Source organism: Centroberyx affinis, unplaced genomic scaffold (genome assembly GCF_046629955.1).
Source record: "Centroberyx affinis isolate AG114_WGS23_722 - 3 ecotype Tasmania unplaced genomic scaffold, CSIRO-AGI_Caff_v1 ptg000281l_1, whole genome shotgun sequence".
In the NCBI taxonomy this organism is placed as follows: Eukaryota; Metazoa; Chordata; class Actinopteri; order Beryciformes; family Berycidae; genus Centroberyx; species Centroberyx affinis.
In genome coordinates, this window is record NW_027278960.1 from 524,527 (window position 1) to 546,210 (window position 21,684).

The following is a 21,684-nucleotide window of genomic DNA, read 5'->3' on the forward strand; positions in this document are numbered from 1 at the left end:
GTTTTAAAATAATGGCTTGTTTGTTTTTTCAATCGCAAATTTGATTCCCTAAAATGTTACGCAATAAAAAAAAGTGTGTGTGTGTGTGTGTGTCTGTGTGTGTGTGTGTGTGTGTGAGAGAGAGAGAGAGAGAGAGTACGTGGATTTTTGCATAATTCCACCAATATTTTGTATTCCATCAATCTCTATCAAATTACAAGACATCATAAATTATGGAAAGATTGATGAGTAGCATATTAAAACAGGCAATTTCCATGTGAATACAGCAATCAAAACCTACGAGTGCATCAGTTCTTTTTAACACGAACTTAATAAAGCTATTTAAAATTAAATTATGGATACCAGCTAATTAGGTAATCTGATACCACACGTGGGATAAGTAGAATACCAAGGTTGAAAATTGAATTGAAAAGAAAAAAAAATAGTAGTAGGCCTATCAGACACACGCGAGAAGAGCGCATAGTATGGATACACGGCCACGAGACACACACACAGAGAGAGAGAGAGAGAGAGAGAGAGAGAGAGAGAGAGAGAGAGACATTCCCCCTTCTCGAGGTATTTCAGCGGGCAGGCAGGAGACGGATGCAAGCTCTCCTCCCTGCCGCTCTTAGTGCATCCATCCATTCTCTTACCCATCCATCCATCTCTCCATCCATCCATTCACCCCTAAAGGCGTCACAGGCGGCGACGAGACCAGCGATTGAAGGCGTGTGTGTGTGTGTGTGTGTTAGAGAGACAGAGAGAGTGTGTATGTGTGTGTGTGAAGCCTATCCGCTGACATGAGGAGCTGAAACCGAACCGACAGAAGAATGAAAATGCTCCGGTTTCGCAGCCCCAGCATCCGCTCCTTGGACCAGGAGATCCTCTGCACGATCCGGTTACTGGACGACTCCGAGATCTCCTGCAGCATCCAGGTACTCCAAACCCCCGCATGCCTCCTCACCCACCTCCCGTCTCATCGTCTGTGATTATCGCAAACGTCCACGGAGACATCGTTTCCCCGCGAGACATAGCCTAACAAGTGGACGCATCAAAGCAGCATATAGTCTCATTCCCAAGACTATATATCTCTAACCTGTTTATTGCTGCGCTACCCATATTGTGTTTGTCCTGCTTTTTCTACATCGAAGGCCAATTTTGGACCCATTTTTCTAGTTTTCACCCCGCTGTGATTTGCTGGCGGAGGGCTGCATGTGATGCTCAAGACATGTATATGTAAAAAGAAAAAGAAAAAAAGCCACCTGTCAGACCATTAATCATAGTTTCTTCTATTTATTGGGGCTGTGTGTGTGTGTGTTGGGTCTCATTGGAAAAGACTTAAAAACCGATTTTCTTCATGCAACGCACACAGAGAGAAGTTAGAATGAAGTTTTAATCACAGCGCAGGAGATGATGAAGCTCCATGGGTGTGGTGGTGAGGATAATAATGATGAGGGGGAGGAAGAGGGCTCCTGTTTGGGATATTGATTGCAATCATTCACGTCAGGCTATGTGTGTGTATGTGTGTGAGAGAGACAGAGAGAGAGAAAGAGAGAGAGAGAGAGAGATTCCTTGTGTTTCCTTGTGTGTTTATGTTTCTGTTGGCTGCGACTGCAACGCTGATAAATATTGTTTCCAGCCAGCCAGGCTGGAGTATCACTGCTGCTGCCACATACAGAGAAACAGACAGAGAAACCTCGTGTCTGTAGCACCCAGCGCCCTCTGAGTGAGAAGACAGGCTTATGATAAGAGGCTGTGTTTTGACTGCCAGCTGTATTCTGTATTCAGGGTTAAGCTCAGTGGAGTAGTGCTGCTTGAGTGGGTGGATTCATAGCTGAGGGGAAGGTGGTTTACTGTGAACTCTCATCATGGAAATTTCAGTGAATCTTGGGTTGATAAGCAAGTCTAGTCTCAATATTCAGAGAAAAGCTGTGTACAACCTGCATATACTCTAGACCAGTGGTTCTCAAGCTTTTTCACGTCAAGGACCCCTAAACTGACACAAATTAGACCACGGACCCCCATTTGATAAGATTTTGTCCCAGGGTCCCCCATCTGATAAGATTTTTGCTTTCAGATGTTTTATTACAGAAAGTATATGAAACCCATGACCAAAATAGTCATACATTCTGTCATTCTGTTACTTATGGATGGAATTATAGTGAAAATAAATTATTCCCCTTTTTGCTGGGGACCCCCTGGAACCCCCTCAAGGACCCTTGGGGTCCCCGGACCCCACTTTGAGAACCACTGCTCTAGACTACTCCTCTGGTTGGCCTCAGAAAAACAATGAAGTTAAATGATGAAGTGTCACCCACCAGTTTCAGAAAGCTGTGTCTATGTTGAGAAATATCTGGTTCCAAACTAACCCAACCTTTGACCTATGGCATATACTGTATATACTGTATGGCATATGAGGCGTAGAAGAGCTGTGCGGCTGATGTACGATCAGTTTTGTGTAGAGCTGCAATGTTTAATCGATTAATCGATTAGTTGTCAACTATTAAATTAATCGCCAACTATTTTGATAATCGATTAATCGGTTTGAGTAATTTTTTAAGAAAGATAAGTCAAAATTCTCTGATTCCAGCTTCTTAAATGTGAATATTTTCTGGTTGCTTTACTCCTCTATGATAGTAAACTGAATATCTTTGGGTTGTGGACAAAACAAGACATTTGAGGACGTCATCTTGGGCTTTGGGAAACACTGATCGACATTTTTCACCATTTTCTGACATTTTATAGACCAAACAACTAATCGATTAATCGAGAAAATAATTGACAGATTAATCGACAATGAAAATAATCGTTAGTTGCAGCCCTAGTTTTGTGTTTCATTTCATAATGAGATAAGATGAGATGGTAAAAGTCGCTTGGTCATTGACTCCAGATCGGCGTTTCCGCTCAGACACGGAGCCTTGGATGTTTGAAACATGGGGAACTTAACACAGGTCAAAGGGGAAGCGATGCACTAACCCTAAAGCACCACAAAAGTGCAGCGCTTTCTGATTGACAGCTGGAAAACTGTCATAAGGCCAAAGGAAAAAAAAATAGAACAAATAGTTTGAGGTACCTTTTCCCTTGACCTCATCATGGAATTCTTCTACATAATGGATAGCAGGCTTGTACTGTCAGCAAAGATCTGATATTTAAACCTTTTTTTTCTCTTTTCATGGCTGTTTAAACAGAGGAAAATCTAGCTTCTCCCTGTTAAGACATGGCCTGTGCCACAAAGAGTTAAAAATTTGTTTTTTTGGGGGGCCTGTAGTGCCTCTAGTGACTGTGGAGGTGAGAGAGACTGGCCAGCTGCTGCCCTTAACTCAGCCCGGCCTTGAGCTGTAGTTGCCAGCTGCTGCCAGAGCAGTAAAGGTAAACCCAGGTATCTGCCTAATTATGACTGACAATTACAAACAAGCACATGTGCGATACAAAACAGTGAGTAAAACATGTGCAGTACAAAGCAGCATTTGCACCGTTCTCTTCAAAAGTATCCCAACCTCCCCACCAGCACCGCCTTTCTATCGACAACATGCTTTGATGTCACAATATTCAGTTTAAAGGGTTGACTTGGTCCTGTTGTCTGACCCTGGGAGAAAAGACACACTTACTCCATGTCAAACTACCTGTCTTCTACATCTACAACAATCAATGATTTACAGCATTAAGCACACTGAGAGAAAGAGAGAGAGAGAGAGAGAGAGAGAGAGAGAGAGAGAGAGAGAGAAAGCATGTGTCTGTGCATGTTTCTTTGTATTTTAGTGCTCATGTATACCTGTGTGCCGGTGTCTTTGAGAGCACAGAAGTGTGTTAACTTCTGTGTATGTGTCCGAGACCATTAAAGTCTCTTTTCACCAGAGGATGAGTGAATGTAGGCATCCATGTGTGTGTGTGTGTGTGTGTGTGTGTGTGTGTGTGTGTGTGTGTGTGTGTGCATGTGTGTGTGTCTCCTTTTAGCTGTGTTTCTGCGAATCTGTGCATGATAAGGAAATGGACATTTATGTTTCTAGCTGACTGCATTCTCCAGTGCTTTCTTTAATGGCTTTGTGCTCCGGTGCTGCGCTGCTCCTTCCTACATATTTCATGACATCCTGCGCTCCTCATGCTACACTTCTGCTGCTCGACAACAGCGCTACTCCTCTTTCCTCTGTGCGGAGCGACACTTCCCTTCTCTTACTTTACTTTACTTTCGCTGCTTCATCCCCCTTCTCTTATTTTTCTCCATTCTGCTCTCTGGTCTGATCTCCGTCTCTGAGTCTCTGTGTTGTGCTGAATATGTAGGTCAGGATGAGGAGCGAAATATAGATAGAGTGGCATCATAGGAATTGTGTTTGTGACAAATTTGCTCTCAAATTGTGCCTGTGAAGACTCACTATGGAATGGTTTGCTTAATGTGAGTTTTGTGATCCTCAGGTTTGTCTTTAAGTTTTGCTAAAATGTCGGTTCTTTTTCGTTGCATAAAACATGCGTGCTTTAGCCAGGGTCCCTTGGGAAACAGTGTTTGGTGCTGAATGGATTATCCTGATTAAATGAAGACTGTAAAATATCTCTGAAAGCCATGATAAGTGAGGAAATGTCTGAGGCAACAGAGTATGCAATCTTGCTTGCAAAATGGATGAGGATTTACAACTGGGAGGATCATTGTGTTGGTCATGTTTCATTGCTTTAAGTGCAAGAAATGTCTCGGAAAGTCTCCAGAAAGTCAACATTACTGAATTGCTACTTTATTATGTGTTTGCACAGACTTACGCTTGTGAAATCATCCACTTAGGACAACAAGCCATACTGTAGGCAGTTAAAAACACTGGACACAGTAAATAAAAAGACACAATTACAATACATTGGAAAAAAAGGTGCAAACACAGGTCTGTGCCCCATATAAAAGACAATATGGCTGTGATCTACTGCATTATGGTTATACACATTAATACTCATCCTGTTTTCAACTTACATTCCAGACACTTACTGACATACAAGTCCACGTAATTTCCTTACGTCAGAGTGTGTGTGTGTGTGTGTGTTGGAGTCCTGGTTAGGAAATGTTATATAGCGGGGACCAACTTATACTTTTCCCTCTTACAGCTAGACACCCTAAAACATTTGGTATTCCTCATGTGGAACGAGTGACAGGTCTGACAGATCCTGGGTGAACTTAGTGCTCTTGGTAAAGCCTGGTAAAAGTTTTTTTTGATTGATATTTGTACATGTTTAGAAGGATAACATGGTTGTTGAATGGGATTCTGGCTCCCCAGGGCCACGAAGAACAACAATTAGCCTACAGCACAGTGTAATTATTCTTAAGTTGTTTACTGTTAACTCCAAGTACAGCTTGGCAGCAGAATATGATGTAGGTAGAGAGTGAGTGTGTGTGTGTTTTATGTGATTGTGTGTGCAATATGCAAGCAGAGTGTGTTTGTCTGTGTGCCCCTGGGAGTGATTGTGTATGTGTGTGTGTGTGTGTGTGTGTGTGTGTGTGTGTGTGTGTGTGTGTGTGTGAGCCTGGGGGTGAATGTGTCCAGCCTGCTGCTCTCATGTTCAGCCATAATGTTAAGTCAGACCTGCTGGAGGAGAGACACGTCAAGATCAATACACACTGACCTCCTCTGCATCCTTCTCTCCCTCCTTCCTTTCACCTCTCTTTCTCCCTCTCTCCTTCACCATTGCACTCTTTCCCTTCTATTCTTTCCATCTGTCCTTCCCCTCTCCTTTCCTCTCTCAGCTCCTCTCCTCTCCTCTCCTTCCCTTCCACTTCCGCTCTCTCACCCACTTATTCTCTGCTCCAGTTTCAGCTTCTTACTCTACTGCTCTGTCTCTCTCATCTGTCCAGCCATTCTCACTTCCGCTCTATTTTAATATCTCCCACTCATATTTTCTCTCTGTCTGTCTCTGTCTCTGTCTCTCTCTCTCTCTCTCTCTCTCCCCCCTCTCTCTCCCTCCTCCATCTCTGTGACAGATCATGTATAATTAAGGGAGATCACTGTCCTTCATGAGGCCAACATCAGTTGGCTGTCACTGACGCCCTACACTGTGTGTGTGTGTGTGTGTGTGTGTGTGTGTGTGTGTGTGTGTGTGTGTTTTAACTATGGCTCTCCTGCATGAAAGATTTAAAAGTCCTCACTGAGCCAAAGTTCTGCAATTAAAGACATTAATTCACCACCCTTAACATCAAATTACTACATGGCGCCGAAATAGTTGCTTAGAAACAGCCTGGAATAACTTGAAATATTTATAACCCCAAATATATCCTGCCGATGTGTCTGTTTCTGTTCTATTCTGGTGTAAGTCACCTTATCAATATGTTACTGATACGGTCTATTTAAAGACGCGGATGGACGTTAATATTGTTTTTCACTGCATCTGCACTTTAGAAGAGGTGTGCGTATGTGTGTGTGTAATACTTGTCTTTCAATTACGGGCATTTTGTTGTGTGGGAGGCTAACTGTGTGCGCGGGTGTGTGTGTGTCTGTGTTACAAAGGTATTGTAGCGTGTGTGTGTGTGTGTGTGTGTGTGTGTGTGTGTGTGTGTGTGTGTGTGTGTGTGTGATGCTGAGGCAGTGCTATTGTTTCGGCTAGTAGGCATTCTTTGTAGCAGGTTATAAATAGCTACGCTTTTCTATTCTTGTCTCGCTCGCCGGCGCCTCTTTGATGCTGCTCCAAGGATGACTAAAGAGAATTAATCCTTCTTCTGACTTCTGGCTGGAACTGAGAGGAAGCAGCGAGACGGAGATGGAGGGATAGAGGCGGAGGGGAGGCGGGGGAGGTGGGGGGTGTTATGGTGGGAGAGAGGGAGAGACGAGGAGGGTGGATGTGAGAAAATATAAGAAGACCTGATTGGTCACGGTGTATGACTGCTAGGATGACAGCGAGGAATCAACAGGGTGTAGGAAGGAAGGGAACAGACAGAGGGAAGGCGAGACGGAGTGGCAGCGGGAAAAAGAAAACAGATTAAACAGATTAAAACATGAAACAGATTTAAAGTGAGACTGACAGACAGGGGGGGAACGGATTCTGAAGAAGGGAGAGGAGGTAGAGAGGAAGAGGGAAGGAGAAGCCAGGACAGGGAGAAGTGTGGAGGGAGAGAGAGAAAGGAGGGGAAAGAGAGAGAGAAGAAAGAGAGGGGAAGGTCATAAATGGAAGGAGTGAAGAAGTGAAAGCAAGGGCTAAAAAGAGGAGTGGAAAGAGTGGAGAGATATAGTAATAACTTGATATATCAGTGATCCCATAGGGAAATTGTCTTTTTGCTTGCCCTCCTCCACAGGGAGGTCGGAGGTCAGGATCTGCTCCAGAACAGCATCCATGGATCTAGCAGGGATTCAGCGTCTTGCTCAAGGACACTTCAGCAGAGTGGATACTTGAACCTGGACCCATTAGTTGAAGGACGGTCTCCCGCCTCACTGTGTCACCCGATCGCTGCTGAACACATCGCAAAATACAGGCTGCTGATAAGATATTTCCATGTAACAAGCATGAGCAGCAGTCTGGCAATTTCATTTTTAAAGTCATGTATTTATTTACTGCAGAGAAGTATATGGTCTATGTGTGAGTGTGTGTGTGTGTGTGTGTGTGTGTGTGTGTGTGTGTGTGTGTGTGTGTGTGTGTGTGTGTGTGTGAGTGTGTGTGTGTGTGTTTATCTGGTCCATTCCTGTCATGCTAGCTGGCATGTGGCACTGCAGTTTACTTTGTTGTAACAGAATCATGTGACTGTCTTGACTCTCTTGACTTTCATCATCTGTTCTGACATAACTACTCAGATGTACGCACACACACACACACACACACACACACACACACACACACACACACACACACACACACAGACACACAGATAGACATGTGGGACACAGCACCTGCAATCTACGTGCATGCACAAATTGTCTCTCCATCTCTCTGTCTCTCTTTCTTTTCACTGACTCTCTCTCTCACCCTCCCTCCCTCCCTCTCTCTGTCTCTCTCGCACACACACACACACACACGTTTTTTGCAGTACTAAGACGGTGTGCGTGCACATGTGTACTTGCACATGTCTGTTACCTCTAGGTTTTTTTTACTTTGCAGAAGAGCAAGTTGAAGATCTATGGTAGACTAGTAGGCCCATTATATCTACCACTTCTAGATCTAGATCGAGATATTTGGTCGGTACAATTTTGCTTGAAAAATGGACAAAGAGAAAGTTAAGTATGTGATGACATCTGTATGTTTTCGTCACCATCTATGTTTTGCGTCACCACATCTTGTACATCTTGTGCGTGTGTGCGTGTGTATGTCTTGTTGTGTTAACCTCTTTCCTCGTAAAGTACACACGTCATAGCCTGGAGGCATGGTGTCACACTGTTAGACGGTAGATAAATAATTAAAGAGGCTGTGGCAAGCACACACACACACACACACACACACACACACACACACGTATGCCAAAAAGAAAACCCAAACAAAGACACACTCTCACATTTCCCTTCTCTCTTCCCAGCAGGAATCCTCATGCACAGTCACATCGTCTCTCTCCTCTTCACTCTCTCTGTGTCTCTCGCTCATTCTGTCATGGATTGTTTATCTCCTCCACAAAATTTTGAACATCCTGTGGGGCAAAGATAAGACAGCTGCCTCCATGCTCCCACGCAAACACACACACACACACACACACACAGACAAACATACACACACATACATATCATCGACAGTGCCGCTGCCACCATGATCATGCCTTCATCACAGTTCTCCTCCTCTCTCTCTCTCTCTGTCCTCTCATCCTGTGAGTTAGTGGCCTGCCATGTACTGAGGGAGAGTGATGAAGATCCATTTTAATAGAAATTGGTTCTGCACCATATATTGATAATTTATGGCTCTCCCACTAAGCTTATTAGGTTGTGTGTCCAGGCATGAATTGAACGTGTGTGTGTGGGGGTTGTGTGTGTGCAAGTGCATGTGTGCAATGCTGTGTCCATATTGTGTGTGCTTTTGCCTGCATGCCTTTGTGTCCATTTTGTGTGTGTGTGTGTGTGTGTGTGTGAGTGAGTGTCTCCCCAGCATGGCAGATGATGATAAGGTAATTGGTTTGTCTCCTCCCCCAGTGGGACAAGGTCACAGTCACCATATTATGAGCTCCTCACAGGGATGGGAAGGATCACCGGTTTATACTTCATAAATGGTTTAAGCTGTAAGAGTACAACAGCCAGTATATTGATATATAGAGACTATAAACAATTACATCACACTTCTGAGTAGAGCTGAACAATTAATAGAAAAAAAATCTAAATTGGAATATGAACTTCTGTAATTTCCGAATCGCAGAGGCTGCAGGTAATTGCTTAAGAGAGAGCAGATAGAAGTTTTGCTTATTTGCTTACAAGTTCAATAAAGCTAACTATGGTATGTAGCCAGCTAATGTTAGCTAGCGCACAAGCCGTGTCCAAAAAATATGTAGTTGGCTATGTCTAACTGATCTCTATGGCCGTGACCATACCAGCTAATGTTAGTAACTACTAGCTAACAGCTAACTTGTTTACATAACCAGCAAACTGTTACACCTGAGCACTTGTCTCTTTAACAGGACAGTTAATAAATTGTGAATTAAATACAAATAAAAAAACATTTGTGTTAGCTAACTTACCTCTGTCTTTGACAATGCCAGCTCTGCCCGTCACCGTCCTGTTTGACCTTTCAAATTGGCCCGCCTGCTCTCTTTTTTTGATTGGTCGGCAGTTTCTGCCCTGAGAAGATGTTTTTTTAACAAATGAAATTTTCTTTAAACAATTGTAAAGTTCTAAAACATTTATGACAAGAAAAAACTTGTGATGATGTGAATCGCAGTTGCAATATTCTGTAAAATAATCGCAATTCGATTTTTTGTCAATATCTTTCAGCCCTACTTCTGAGCTCACACTCTGCTTCTCTTTCATTTGCCAAGCAGATAAGTGCATCTTAAAGTTATACTGACATCGGTTTTAACTCCACTTTACACCATACAAATAGAACATGGATAAATTTAGAAGAAATAAATGAGGCAATGATCATTGATCACTTGCAATGTTTACTGTCTTTTCTCTGGATATGATAAGGCAAGTGGGCGGACTCCTTCTTCTTGAAATGCAGAATGTGAAGCTTACAGCAAATTTAAGTCCATTTCTCATGTGAATCCCTGGTTGAAGAGGTTAAACCCAACACACCCTCATATACTCTGTTACCCAGCTCATGTGATCGATCGGGTTTGATTCTTGTATATTGCGTCCTACCTTGGCTTTCCACACTGCTTCTCTCCTCTTTCATCTTAGGTATAAAACAAAGACAGCATGGATTTAGTAATCTAACAAATGGTATGATGAAGCAGCAGCTGATGCTCTCTCCCTCTCTTTAAGAAGAGGGATGGTGGGGAGGTCAAGCATCGCTATCTGAGGTTCTCTCTCTAATATAAATGGGATGCATGCCATAATTTGACTCCTGGCTGGAGGTGTTTGATCCTCTACCTCTCTCTTACTCACTGTAGCCTCAGAGGAGGATTTTAATATGCCTCCTGCCTCTCTACTTTACTTTTTTTAAATTATTGTATCCCAGTTTTTCTGAGAGGTTTCTTGCAGCAGTCCAATCTTTAAAAAAATGGCAAAACCTGCAGCTTTATGCGTGCAAGAAATGTGCAGGAAAATGTGTTGTGTTTATGCCGGCCTTGGAGAGAGAGCGAGATTTTAGTTCACATCTTATCTTCTACTTTGATCCTCGGCTCTGCTTCCCACACGTCGCATCCAGCACATTGATTTGTCCCTGCTGTATCCGGGTCAAGCTTCTGGATAGATCCATTCACTGGGTGGGGGGTTTTGGGTGATAAAAACAAGCTGGCTTCGAAAATATTGACGATGTTAGGAATAGAGGACAATATTGTCACTCGTGCACAAACGCACACATACACACACTTATGGTTACTCGCTAACAAATTGGCAAATTGGTCCTCTTTCGTCTCAAATCTCTCACTCCCTGAAGTGTGCCATCGCTTGCACAGGGAAAAGCCCTGGATTAGTGTCGCATTTGTCTTAACAGCAGCCCCCATGCCTTTAGATTGGTTTTGTGTAGAGGTGAAAAAGGGCATATCATTATCTTTTAAGTCCCACTCCCCTCTCTCCCCTTTATTTCCTCCTTGGCTTCCCCTTGTCTCCTCCTCCCTCCATCTCTCCTCTCTCTCTATCTCCTCTCCTTCGCTCCCTCCCATGTGAGCAGATAGGACTGAGTGTTAGTTTCCTCACTGGGGGATCCAAAGAATTAAACGCTCTTTCGTCTCGCTGCGTTTCAGCCCGGCCAATTAGGTATGGCGTGTCATGAAATGAATTGCGTTGAAGGCGATAAGGACCAGTCATAATTGAGCTGGCATGCATATTAATTAAACAACAAGCGGTGGTTAACTGGGCCAGGGGACCCAGGGTCCTAGTGCTTGGCTGATAGTGGGACAAAGCTGGGACAAGTGACACTCTGCTGGCACCGATAACACCGATGATCAGCAGTTGTGTTGAATAGAGCAAGTCATAGATGTGGTTATACGGTTAGTTCATTAGCAATTAATCTGACAATTATTTTACTGATTCATCTACAACAACTAATTTACAATAAAACGTTTGCAATTGAACATTCATTTTTTAAATAGTATAGTTCATTGGACAGTTGATTATGGCTCAATTTGATTTCAAATCCTCAATTATTCCACTCCTCACTACATGTGTCAGTGTATATTTTAGGGGTTTTAAATGTAGACAAAACTCATCCAGACAAGCCATCCTAACTTGATCCTAACACACAGAAGCAAAGTTTTTGTGAATACAAGACAGATGTAGAAATAAATAATTGATTGTATGTGTGTTTTTGTGCTGAGCATGCTGATGTTTCTTTTGGGGTTTTTTTTTTCTTTCAGTCTGGCTGCAAAAGGCTGCTTTATCCAGAAAAATGTGACTGCTTAGAGATGGATAGAAACACACACATACACACACACACACACACACACACACACACACACACACACACACACTTCAAAGTGCACTTTGCTTCTGCTAAACTGAGTACACTCTGAGGCTCTATGTAAAGTGTGTGTGTGTGTGTGTGTGCGGTGTGTGTTCATGCGAGGCAGAGAGAAGAGCACTTTGCTGTCATTAGGTGGGATCATGTAGAGACAGGATGACCAGGTTAATTTTTAATGCCCAGCCCTTGGAAATATAAAATATGTATTCCCCCCTTGTTGGACATGACATGGACTCTTTCTGTCTCTCTCCCTCTCTCCCTCTCTCCTCTATGCCTCGCTCATCTTGTTCAATCTTCCACTCTCTCTCTTCTACTTACTATCTTTATTCATTTTTTTGCCGCTCCATCTATCTTTGCTTCCTTCTCTTTGAATCTTTGTCTTGATGTTTCTGTTTCTTGACCCTGCTTCACTTTCTGTCTGGCGGTCTGTTCTCTCTCTTGTTTCTGCTTCTCTCTTGCTCTCTCTACCTTCAGTCTGCCTCTCTCTTCTCTCTGTTCTCTCTCCATGCCACTCTGAACCAGACAGAGGAAAAAGTGCTGTTTGATCTTGGTAGAAATGGCTTGCAGTACGGCTGTTTCCATCCGTCCTGTTTCTCTCCTCCTTCCTCCCTTCTTCTTTTGTTTCTCTCCTGCCTCCGTGTGTGTTTGTGTCTGTTTGCTCTTCACATTTAACAGCTTAGCACCACTGTTGTCACGGATCAGCCGAAGAGATGTAGACAGACTCACACAAGAGCACCTACATGTACACACACACACACACACACACACACACACACACAAACACACAGAAATATTGATGGAGACAGGCTCCTTGTGGAGAGGGAGACTGAGACATATTTTATCTAATATCTACTGTTGTGTCTCTAGACGTCTGGGCTATGGTGTTGGACACACACAAACACACACACACACACAGTGAGAGAACTGCTCGCACATAAAGGAATATGTACACCCCCACATACACACAGGCTTATTCCTGCACAAATGCATAACACACACACACACACACACACACACAAATACCAACCACAGACAGATCAGCAGGAAGACACAGAACATCACAGCTACTGACACACCCATAGGGACACACTATTTGATTGACAGCTTACTTTTGCCACAGTGATGCAACAGTATCCATCTCGGAGTTCACTAACAGCTGACTGTTGCCGTGGTGATGCAACTAGATAGGGACGTCTGACTGACTGTAATGTTGGTTTTGATAATGAATAAACATACGCTCACCCTGCTGATGGGATTATTATACACTGTTTGATTCTGAGGCAGACAGTCTACAGTAAAAACGGCTGAACAAAGATGGCGGCTAATTAAAAGTTGATGACTGTGCACGGTGTTTTGTGAGAATATTGTGTGCATGTGTGTGTGAGCAGCCTATATATGAACTCCCTTTGTGCATTGAGTAGGCTACTGCGCACTTGTTTAGTTTTCATTCCTCTTAATTTTTTATTGCACTGACCTGGAAAAGTGAATTCCCATGCTTTTGGACAAATACAGTATAATAGTGTATCATATGTGCAATTACTGAAAATTTGTTTGCTCTTGCTGCATTGTCATCTAACACACAAAGCAACTGTGTTGATGCTGTCTGGCAGTTTATAAAGGGAAAAACAAACCGCCACTGCACTATTTCTGTTTCTATTTTTGCCATTTTTAAGTTATTGTGGCGACAGTTAAGGAAATTGCTTCTTTTTCAGTGGCTATTCTGCTGATAACTGTAGAGCGATTATATGTAACAGACGAATAGCTTGTTTACTGAGAAATGGAGCAAGAATCAGCTAAAATGGCATCGTGCTCTGTATTGTTTCTTCTTAACGGGTTCCCTTGGTGATCACTTGTATTCACCAAACACAATAAATGCACAGGAATTTGCTGTGGTGTGATTGAGTGGTGAAGGGACATATCAAGAAATAAAGTGCGATTACAGACACACATGGCACAAGGACAGGATCTCATGCATGCTGCTTTTTCAGAATCAGAGTCATACTGCAATCATGATGGCTCTTTTGGTGAACTTGGCAGGCTTTAGCCGTTGTGGAAGTTTTACTGCTACCTTTTAGCAACACGCATTGTACGCAAAATTACTTCAGTAATCAGTACTACTGCCCCAAAAAAGGAAATCATTTTTTAAGGAATAATCTGGCAATTGACAACATTTGATAAAAAGGTCAGCTATAACAGTTGCTGCAGTATTGTTGGTGATGATAAAAGAAGTAAAACCATAACCTCAGATCTCGTTTACAGTCAAGATGATGATGACCTCACTCGTTTCTTATTGAACTTTTTGAAGATGAGTATGGTCTTGTCCAAGAGTGTATGTGATTTTTCATGTTTTTCATTTTTAATTGAAGGATTACATGCTCCTCTGTGGGTTGAGAACCCTCTCTTACCTCTTGAGCTTATGAAACCTTTTTAAAAAAGAGTCAAAAATACATGGTGTGATAAAGCAAAAAAACAAGGCAGTTTTTTCCTTGCTCCTGAAAAATTCGGCATTATGGAGATGCAACAGCGATGACAACATGAAAGGTTGCTGGGCCAACTGACTGTTGACTGACAGTCTCCCAGTCGCTATGGAGACCTGTCATGATTTCATGGCACCACCAGCATGCTGACTCTTGATTGTCAGTTTGTTTTTGTTTGTGTGTGTGTATGTACTATGTGTATGTTTATGTGTGGCAGTGTGTGTGTGTGTGTGTGTGTGTGTGTGTGTGTGTGTGTTTGTGTAATGGGGGGATGGGTTTGTTAGGTGGGGGGGGTTAACTCCAGGGTTGCCCATGCTGTTGAGTAAATCACAGAGGGATAACAACAAGGGCAAATGGCCAATTTCCAACTGGAATCAATCAGTCCTGCTCAGTTGAGCACGGATTCCACCAACATCAGCAGGTTACAGAGGAAGGACAGACATACACACACACACACACACACACACACACATATTGAGACACACACACACACGCGCACATGAACCCATACAGTCACACATCCACACACACTCACAAGACTTGAATGAATGCAGCAGAATAAGCTCTGATCTAGGACATAGGAGATAGCAGTCGGTCAGTGAGGGTTTGGAATCTTTGTTTCTGGGTTAGATTTGGACTTGGGCTGTTGTCAGGCTTTGTTGTGGCTGAGCACTTCCTGGGTTCACTCTCTGAGTTTCGATAGGTGGGTCAGCTGATGCGGGTCACGCCCTCTATCTGTTGCTTTGTTGTGGAAATCTGAAAGGGGCGGGTTCAGCCGTGGTAACGAGCTGTGACTGGGCACAGCTGTGGCATTTCCTGGCATTTAAACACGTAAGCTGCGCTGTCGCGTCAGCAGAAACGTCAGCCCTTGTATGTAAGTCCTTCTTGGGTAAAGACCTTAGAGTTTACCTGTGCGAGTCCACTGAGCAAGGGCACTGATAAGTTACTCTTATCTACTATTTACTCTCTTGGCCTGCCTTCTCACTCACCATGTGCTACCAATATATCCCTGTCATCCAGGGCAACCGAAAAAAGCGCATCAGTCATAAAAGACAATCCTGAGAACCACTACTCTCTCAGAAAAGCCTCAGCTACTTCCTCCGCTTTTTCCTTTGGCTTATGGAATTGTCAGTCTGCTGTAAATAAAACAGAATTTATCCAAGCACTGGCAAACCTATCTGATATTCAGGTACTAGCCCTGACCGAAGCCTGGATCCATTCAGAAAACACAGCCACACCAGTTGTGCTTTCAGCTGACTCTACTTTCTCCCACACACCTCGTTCCGTTGGGGCGTGGAGGTGGCACGGGTGCCCTCATTTCCAAAGACTGGAAATTCACTAAGCTTTCTACTCTAAGCAATAACTCATCCTTTGAATACCATGCAATAATGGTTACCGTTCCTGTTAAACTATTTGTGGTTGTCATATACTGCCCACCAGGGCTACTGGGGAACTTTGTAGTTGAACTGGATACCCTACTCTCAGCCATTCCTGAAGATGGCACCCCACTGATTGTCATGGGGGACATGAATATCTATCTTGACAAACCCCAAGTGGCTGACAGGCCTCCACCGCTCCCACACACAAAGCGGGCAATACACTTGATCTGATTGTGACTCGAAACTGCTCCACGGCAAATCTGACTGTCACCCCCTTACATCTGTCAGACCACTTTTTTATTCAGTTCACGGTTTCCTCACATTCTGTCCCACTGCTTGTCCACAGGGGTACCTCAAGGGTCAGTGCTTGGACCCCTTCTCTTTTCAACATACACCACCTCACTTGGTGCAGTCATCCGCTCACATGGCTTCTCATACCATTCATATGCTGACGATACCCAGCTCCTCCTATCATTCCCGCCAGACGACCCCACAGTCTCGGCACGGATATCAGCATGCCTCGCTGATATCTCGGCATGGATGAAGGAACGCCACCTTCAGCTTAACCTGTCAAAGACTGAGCTCCTTGTCATCCCAGCCAGTCCCTCTGTACAACAACAGATCAGTATCCAGCTCGAATCAGCTCAGCTCATTCCTGCAAAGTCTGCCAGAGACTTGGGTGTCATGATTGATGACCAACTAACCTTTAAGGAGCATGTGGCTTCTGTTGCTCGGTCATGCCGATTAGCTCTGTACAACATCAGGAAGAACATGCAGCACAACTACTAGTACAGACGCTTGTAATATGACGCCTTGACTACTGCAACTCCTTACTGGCAGGGCTCCCGGCATGTACGCTCAAACCTCTGCAGATGATCCAGAGCGCGGCCAAAAGAGCACATGTCACTCCGCTGTTCATATCCCTCCACTGGCTCCCAGCTGCTGCCGGCATCAAGTTCAAGTCCTTGATGCTCGCCTACAAAGCAGCAACCAAAACGGCTCCAACCTACCTGAACTCCCTCATTCAGGTCTACACTCCCTCCCGCCCACTACGCTCTGCCAAGGAGCGGCGCCTGGTGCTGCCACCACAACAAGGCCCTAAGTCTCTAGCCAGACTCTTCTCTTCTGTGGTTCCTCGGCGGTGGAACGAGTTACCAAACTCCATTTTAGTCCCTCTCAATCTTTAAGAAAAGGCTAAAGACTCAGCTCTTTAGTGAACACCTTCTCACCTGATGGACTGTGTAATCCAAAAAAAAAAAAAATCTTTATCTGCCTCTATGCACTCTATGCACTGCCTCGTAGCACCTATGTCCCGTTGGACCAGAACTTAGCTTTATGGCACTTATTCTCGTTGTTCTCTCCTGACTAGATCCTTGCTTGTGTTGTACTAAAACTGTACGTCACTTTGGATAAAAGCGTCTGCCAAATGGGAAATTGTAAATTGTAAATTTTAATGCATAGATGCACATGATGTATAGCTCATATAAGCAAAAGGACATTCTGATGAATATTATTAGCTTTAGTCAATAGGTCAGGTGGGTGAAAATGGAGAGCATAGTCTTCCGAGAAGGGATAAGTGTGTGTGTGTGTGTGTGTGTGTGTGTGTGTGTGCGAGTGTGTGTATCTGTACATGAGCAAACATTCCACGCATGTGTATACGTGTTACACACATCTGTAAGCGTGTGTGTTAGTGTGTGCGTGAGAGTCCTTGTGTGCGTCTGTGTGTGATGAGTAGATATTGACTGAGGTACAGGTAATAAATGCAGAGTGATTATTGATCTCTCTGTCTCTGTGGTGTGTTTATGGACTGCAGATGAACTTCAACTCTATTCTCCGGTTGTTTGAAGGTCCAGTCCTGACCACAGCAGATATACTGTCACCTTGGGAGCTGACATATTACTCTGTGTTAACATTGTTCTGCCCCTCACAAACCTGTGTGTATCGTAGAAATTATACCCAAGAGGGCATTCTTTACTGTGATTATGGGTAAGAGGGTGATGCTTTGCTTTTTAGTTATGTTTTTATATAGCGCTTTTTAAAACAACAGTTAAGATATACAGTATAAATACACTGAGTATACATAGAACAGAAGACAAGAGTAGATTAAAAATGAAACCAGACATGAAGTAAAGACAAGATAAGATAAGATGAAATAAAATAAAATAAAATAAAATAAAATAAGAATATACAGTGACAGGGTTACAAACTGGGATAAAAAATATGACATAAAAGACAAATTGCAATAGGTATAAGACGCAGCCGAGAGGTTTATGGGAATTATAAGCATGGTTGGAATCTGTATTTGATCAGATTGCTTGGTTGAAACTGTCTGTATGAATATTAATAGCTGATCATACTAAAAAAAAACTGCTGAGTTGGGGTTTTAATGTGTTGTGTGTTTTATTCCTTCACAGAGAGACACCAAAGGCCAGTTCCTGTTGGACCATGTGTGTAACCACTACAACCTACTGGAGAAAGACTACTTTGGCATCAGATATGTGGACCCAGAGAAGCAGAGGGTAACACCCCCCCCCCCCCAACACACACACACACACACACACACACACACACACACACACACACAAATTAACCCAAGGCGGTACATAACTCAGTCTGTGATCATGATCAGGAGGACAGCAGTCTCTCACACCTCCTCTCCTGCTTCACACCCAGACATGTCCTCACCTTGAGGCAAAAAAATGAAATTTTATATACATTTTTCAAATTTGTATTCGTTGAGTTTCCACTAAGTGTATGGCAGTGAAAGGAAATGTTATAATGATCAATATTTCATTCTATCGTCTCGGCAGGTTTCGTATTCCCCCCCTCTGCTGCTTTGGAAGCAAAACTTACCAGTCAACCTGGAATATTTCATTAATTCATTCAGTTCATTCATTTTTTACCTCACACCCCATTATATGGCTCTTGCAAGCATTTTTCTGTTGGTGAATTTCACTTTGGCCCCTTCAGTTGCTTTTGATAGAGTAGGCTGCAGCCTATATTTACTTAAAAAAAAAGATAATAAAAAAAAAGACTGCTCATAATCGCAGCAAAACAACAAAAATAAACAAATTGATGGTCTCACCCTTTAAGAGAAACTAGCAGCACTAAGTCAGCAGGGCCAAAATGGAAATGTCTGGTTAGATGTTGTTATCGATCAAATTGGATATCAATCAGAATGTGTGGTCAATAGATTACATTACAAGTTCAAATGACAAACAATAACAATGTTAGCTGCCATACGGCAAACAGCCCACACACACTAGAGACCATGTGTCCAGACGCCTTGTCTCCACAGTAGCTTTGCTGGCTGCCAGCTGTATTTCAAATGCAAAATGAGAGTGTGATAACAACAGTGTGATAACAACAAACACAAGAGGCAAATATCAACAAGAGGAGATACAACAGAACACAAAACCATGAGCATGAATACAGTGCAGTTTTGTGTCAGTTAAAGCGACGCATTCAGTGGCAAGGCAATTTAAACACAAGCTGCCACCCTCCTTCTACATACACACATTTTGTTTTTATTATGTTGTTTTTTCAGTGTTGTATCATGTACTTTTAATGATTGTTGGAGCATGTCAGACAAGATAAAGTATTATCTTATCTTATCTTATCTTATCTTATCTTATCTTATCTTATCTTATCTTATCTTATCTTATCTTATCTTATCTTATTTTATCTTATCTTATCTTACATACATGAGCCTGGTCTCCCGAAATTTTGTGAAATGAGCATGATGTTTTAAGAGAAATAGAGAAATAGTGTGGTGCAAAGTAAAGGTGGTCAGCGTAATGGATAGGCGTAAACATTTGCCTCCATAAGTCTTCTACTTTGAGTGAAGTGTTAATTTTCGGCAGAAGTTTTTCTTTCTTCACCATGACCAAAAGCTCACCCTAACCTTAAACAAAGTTGGTTTAGTTGCCTAAACTTAACCGTTAGCTAGCCTTTTTCATGTGGTGAACAGGTGAAAATGTTGTGTCCATTTCGTGCTATTGTCACATAATGCTTCTGTGGTGGAGGAATGTAATGTTTGCATAATTTGTGTCCACAACACACAACCTGCATTTCAGAGTTTGTGCTCTTTTCACAGAATTTTATGAGACACAACACAAACACAAACACACACAGGCACTCCCATGTATTCATATGTTTGTTTATGTACACACATGAAAACCCATAAAGAAACACACACACACCCTCCCCCACCTGCACTGATGGTGTTGCCATGGCAACGGTCTACCGGTTGTTTACATGATCTCTGCCATGGTGGGAAATATCACAGAAACCAAGGCTGTGAATTATTGAGCCCACTTTATGCTGTAATATTTATAAATAAAAACACACACACACACACACACACACACACACACACACACACACACACACACACACACACACACACACACACACACACACACACACACTCATAGAGAGTGGGTGATTTGGGTGATATGTCCAAATTTAACAAAGGGATAGAGGGCTAGGAAGTTGTTTTTCCCCAAAATTTCTCTAAAATCTATAATTAACTAAGAGAGGGAGCATTTCATAATTTGTGCCATCAAGAGGAATGCTATCTTCCTTCAAACCTACTCAAACGACCTCCAGCACACACACACACACACACACACACACACAGACACAGCGTGTCTAACAGCATTATGTCTGTATTATAATCACAGATATAGAGAGACGGCCCTGCAGGGTCAGAATAATCAGATCATGATATAATATGACATAATATGCAAAAAACACAAACTCTTTCTGGGTTAACTTTATAGTTAATAATAATGCTGTCAGATTCATAAGATCTGCAATGATGCCTTTTAATAAATGTATTTTTTTTATGTGATTTTAATGTAAGAATAGTTTGTATTTATCTTTAATACACTCTTATGTTGCCTCACATTGCATTTTAAGCAAAGGGTCATTCATTAATTCAATAGAAATGTGAAGTGCTTTTTGTTTTAGAAAAACCCTTGGAACTTTTTGAAAATGGAGCATGTTCTTAAATGCAGCGCTCTGAGAAATGAACATCCTTACTTTGGGGTAACGTCTCTCTCTCTCTCTCTCTCTCTCTCTCTCTGTTTCTCTCTTTCTCTTCATCTCTCTCTCTCCCTCTCTCTCTCTGTTTCTCCCTTTCTCTTCATCTCTGTCTCTCTCCCTCTCTGTTTCTCTTTCTTTCTCTTCATCTCTCTCTCTCTTTCCCTCTCTCTCTGTTTCTCTCTCTTTCTCTTCATCTCTCTCTCTCTCTTTCTCTCTCTCTCTCCCTCTCTCTCTCTCTGCCCCCCTCTCTGTTTCTCTCTCTTTCTCTTCATATCTCTCTCTCTTTCTCATCTTTCTCTGTTTCTCTCTCTTTCTCTTCATCTCCCCCTCTCTCTCTCCCTCTCTCTCTCTGTTTCTCTCTCTTTCTCTTCATCTCTTTCTCTCTCTCTTTCTCTCTCTCCCTCTCCCTCCCTCTCTCCCTCTCTCCCTCTCTCTCTGTTTCTCTCTCTTTCTCTTCATCTCTCTCTCTCTCTCTCTCCCCCCCCTCTCCCTCTCTCTCTCTCTCTCTCCCCCCCTCTCTCTCTCTCTCTCTCTCTCTCTCAGCACTGGCTCGAGCCCAACAAGCCTGTGGTGAGGCAGATGAAGTGTAAGTGTCCCTTCTGCTGTTTTTGTCTTGTTCTGTGTGTGTTTTTGCATTGGTGTGTGTACATACAAACATGTAAAGTGTAAAGGCATGTGAGTGTGTTTGTGTGTGTATGTGTGTGTGTGTGTGTGTGTGTGTGTGTGTGCGTTGCTGTGTGTATTTGTGCAGCGGCTGAGGGAGGCCTGGCCCATGTTAGTCTCCTGGGGGATGCGTCAGTGTGGGGGGTCAA

The 21,684-nt window shown here is 43.0% G+C and overlaps 1 protein-coding gene across 1 annotated transcript in view; it reads left to right on the forward strand.

The window, feature by feature from the left end:
- Positions 1-809: 809 nt before the first annotated feature.
- frmd3 (FERM domain containing 3) overlaps positions 810-21,684 on the forward strand; it is a 62,338-nt gene continuing 41,463 nt past the window's right edge. Inside the window, exons 1-3 of the mRNA XM_071513307.1 lie at positions 810-914; positions 18,238-18,342; positions 21,416-21,458. Coding sequence (XP_071369408.1) covers positions 810-914; positions 18,238-18,342; positions 21,416-21,458 — 253 coding nt within the window. The remainder of the gene's footprint in view (positions 915-18,237; positions 18,343-21,415; positions 21,459-21,684) is intronic.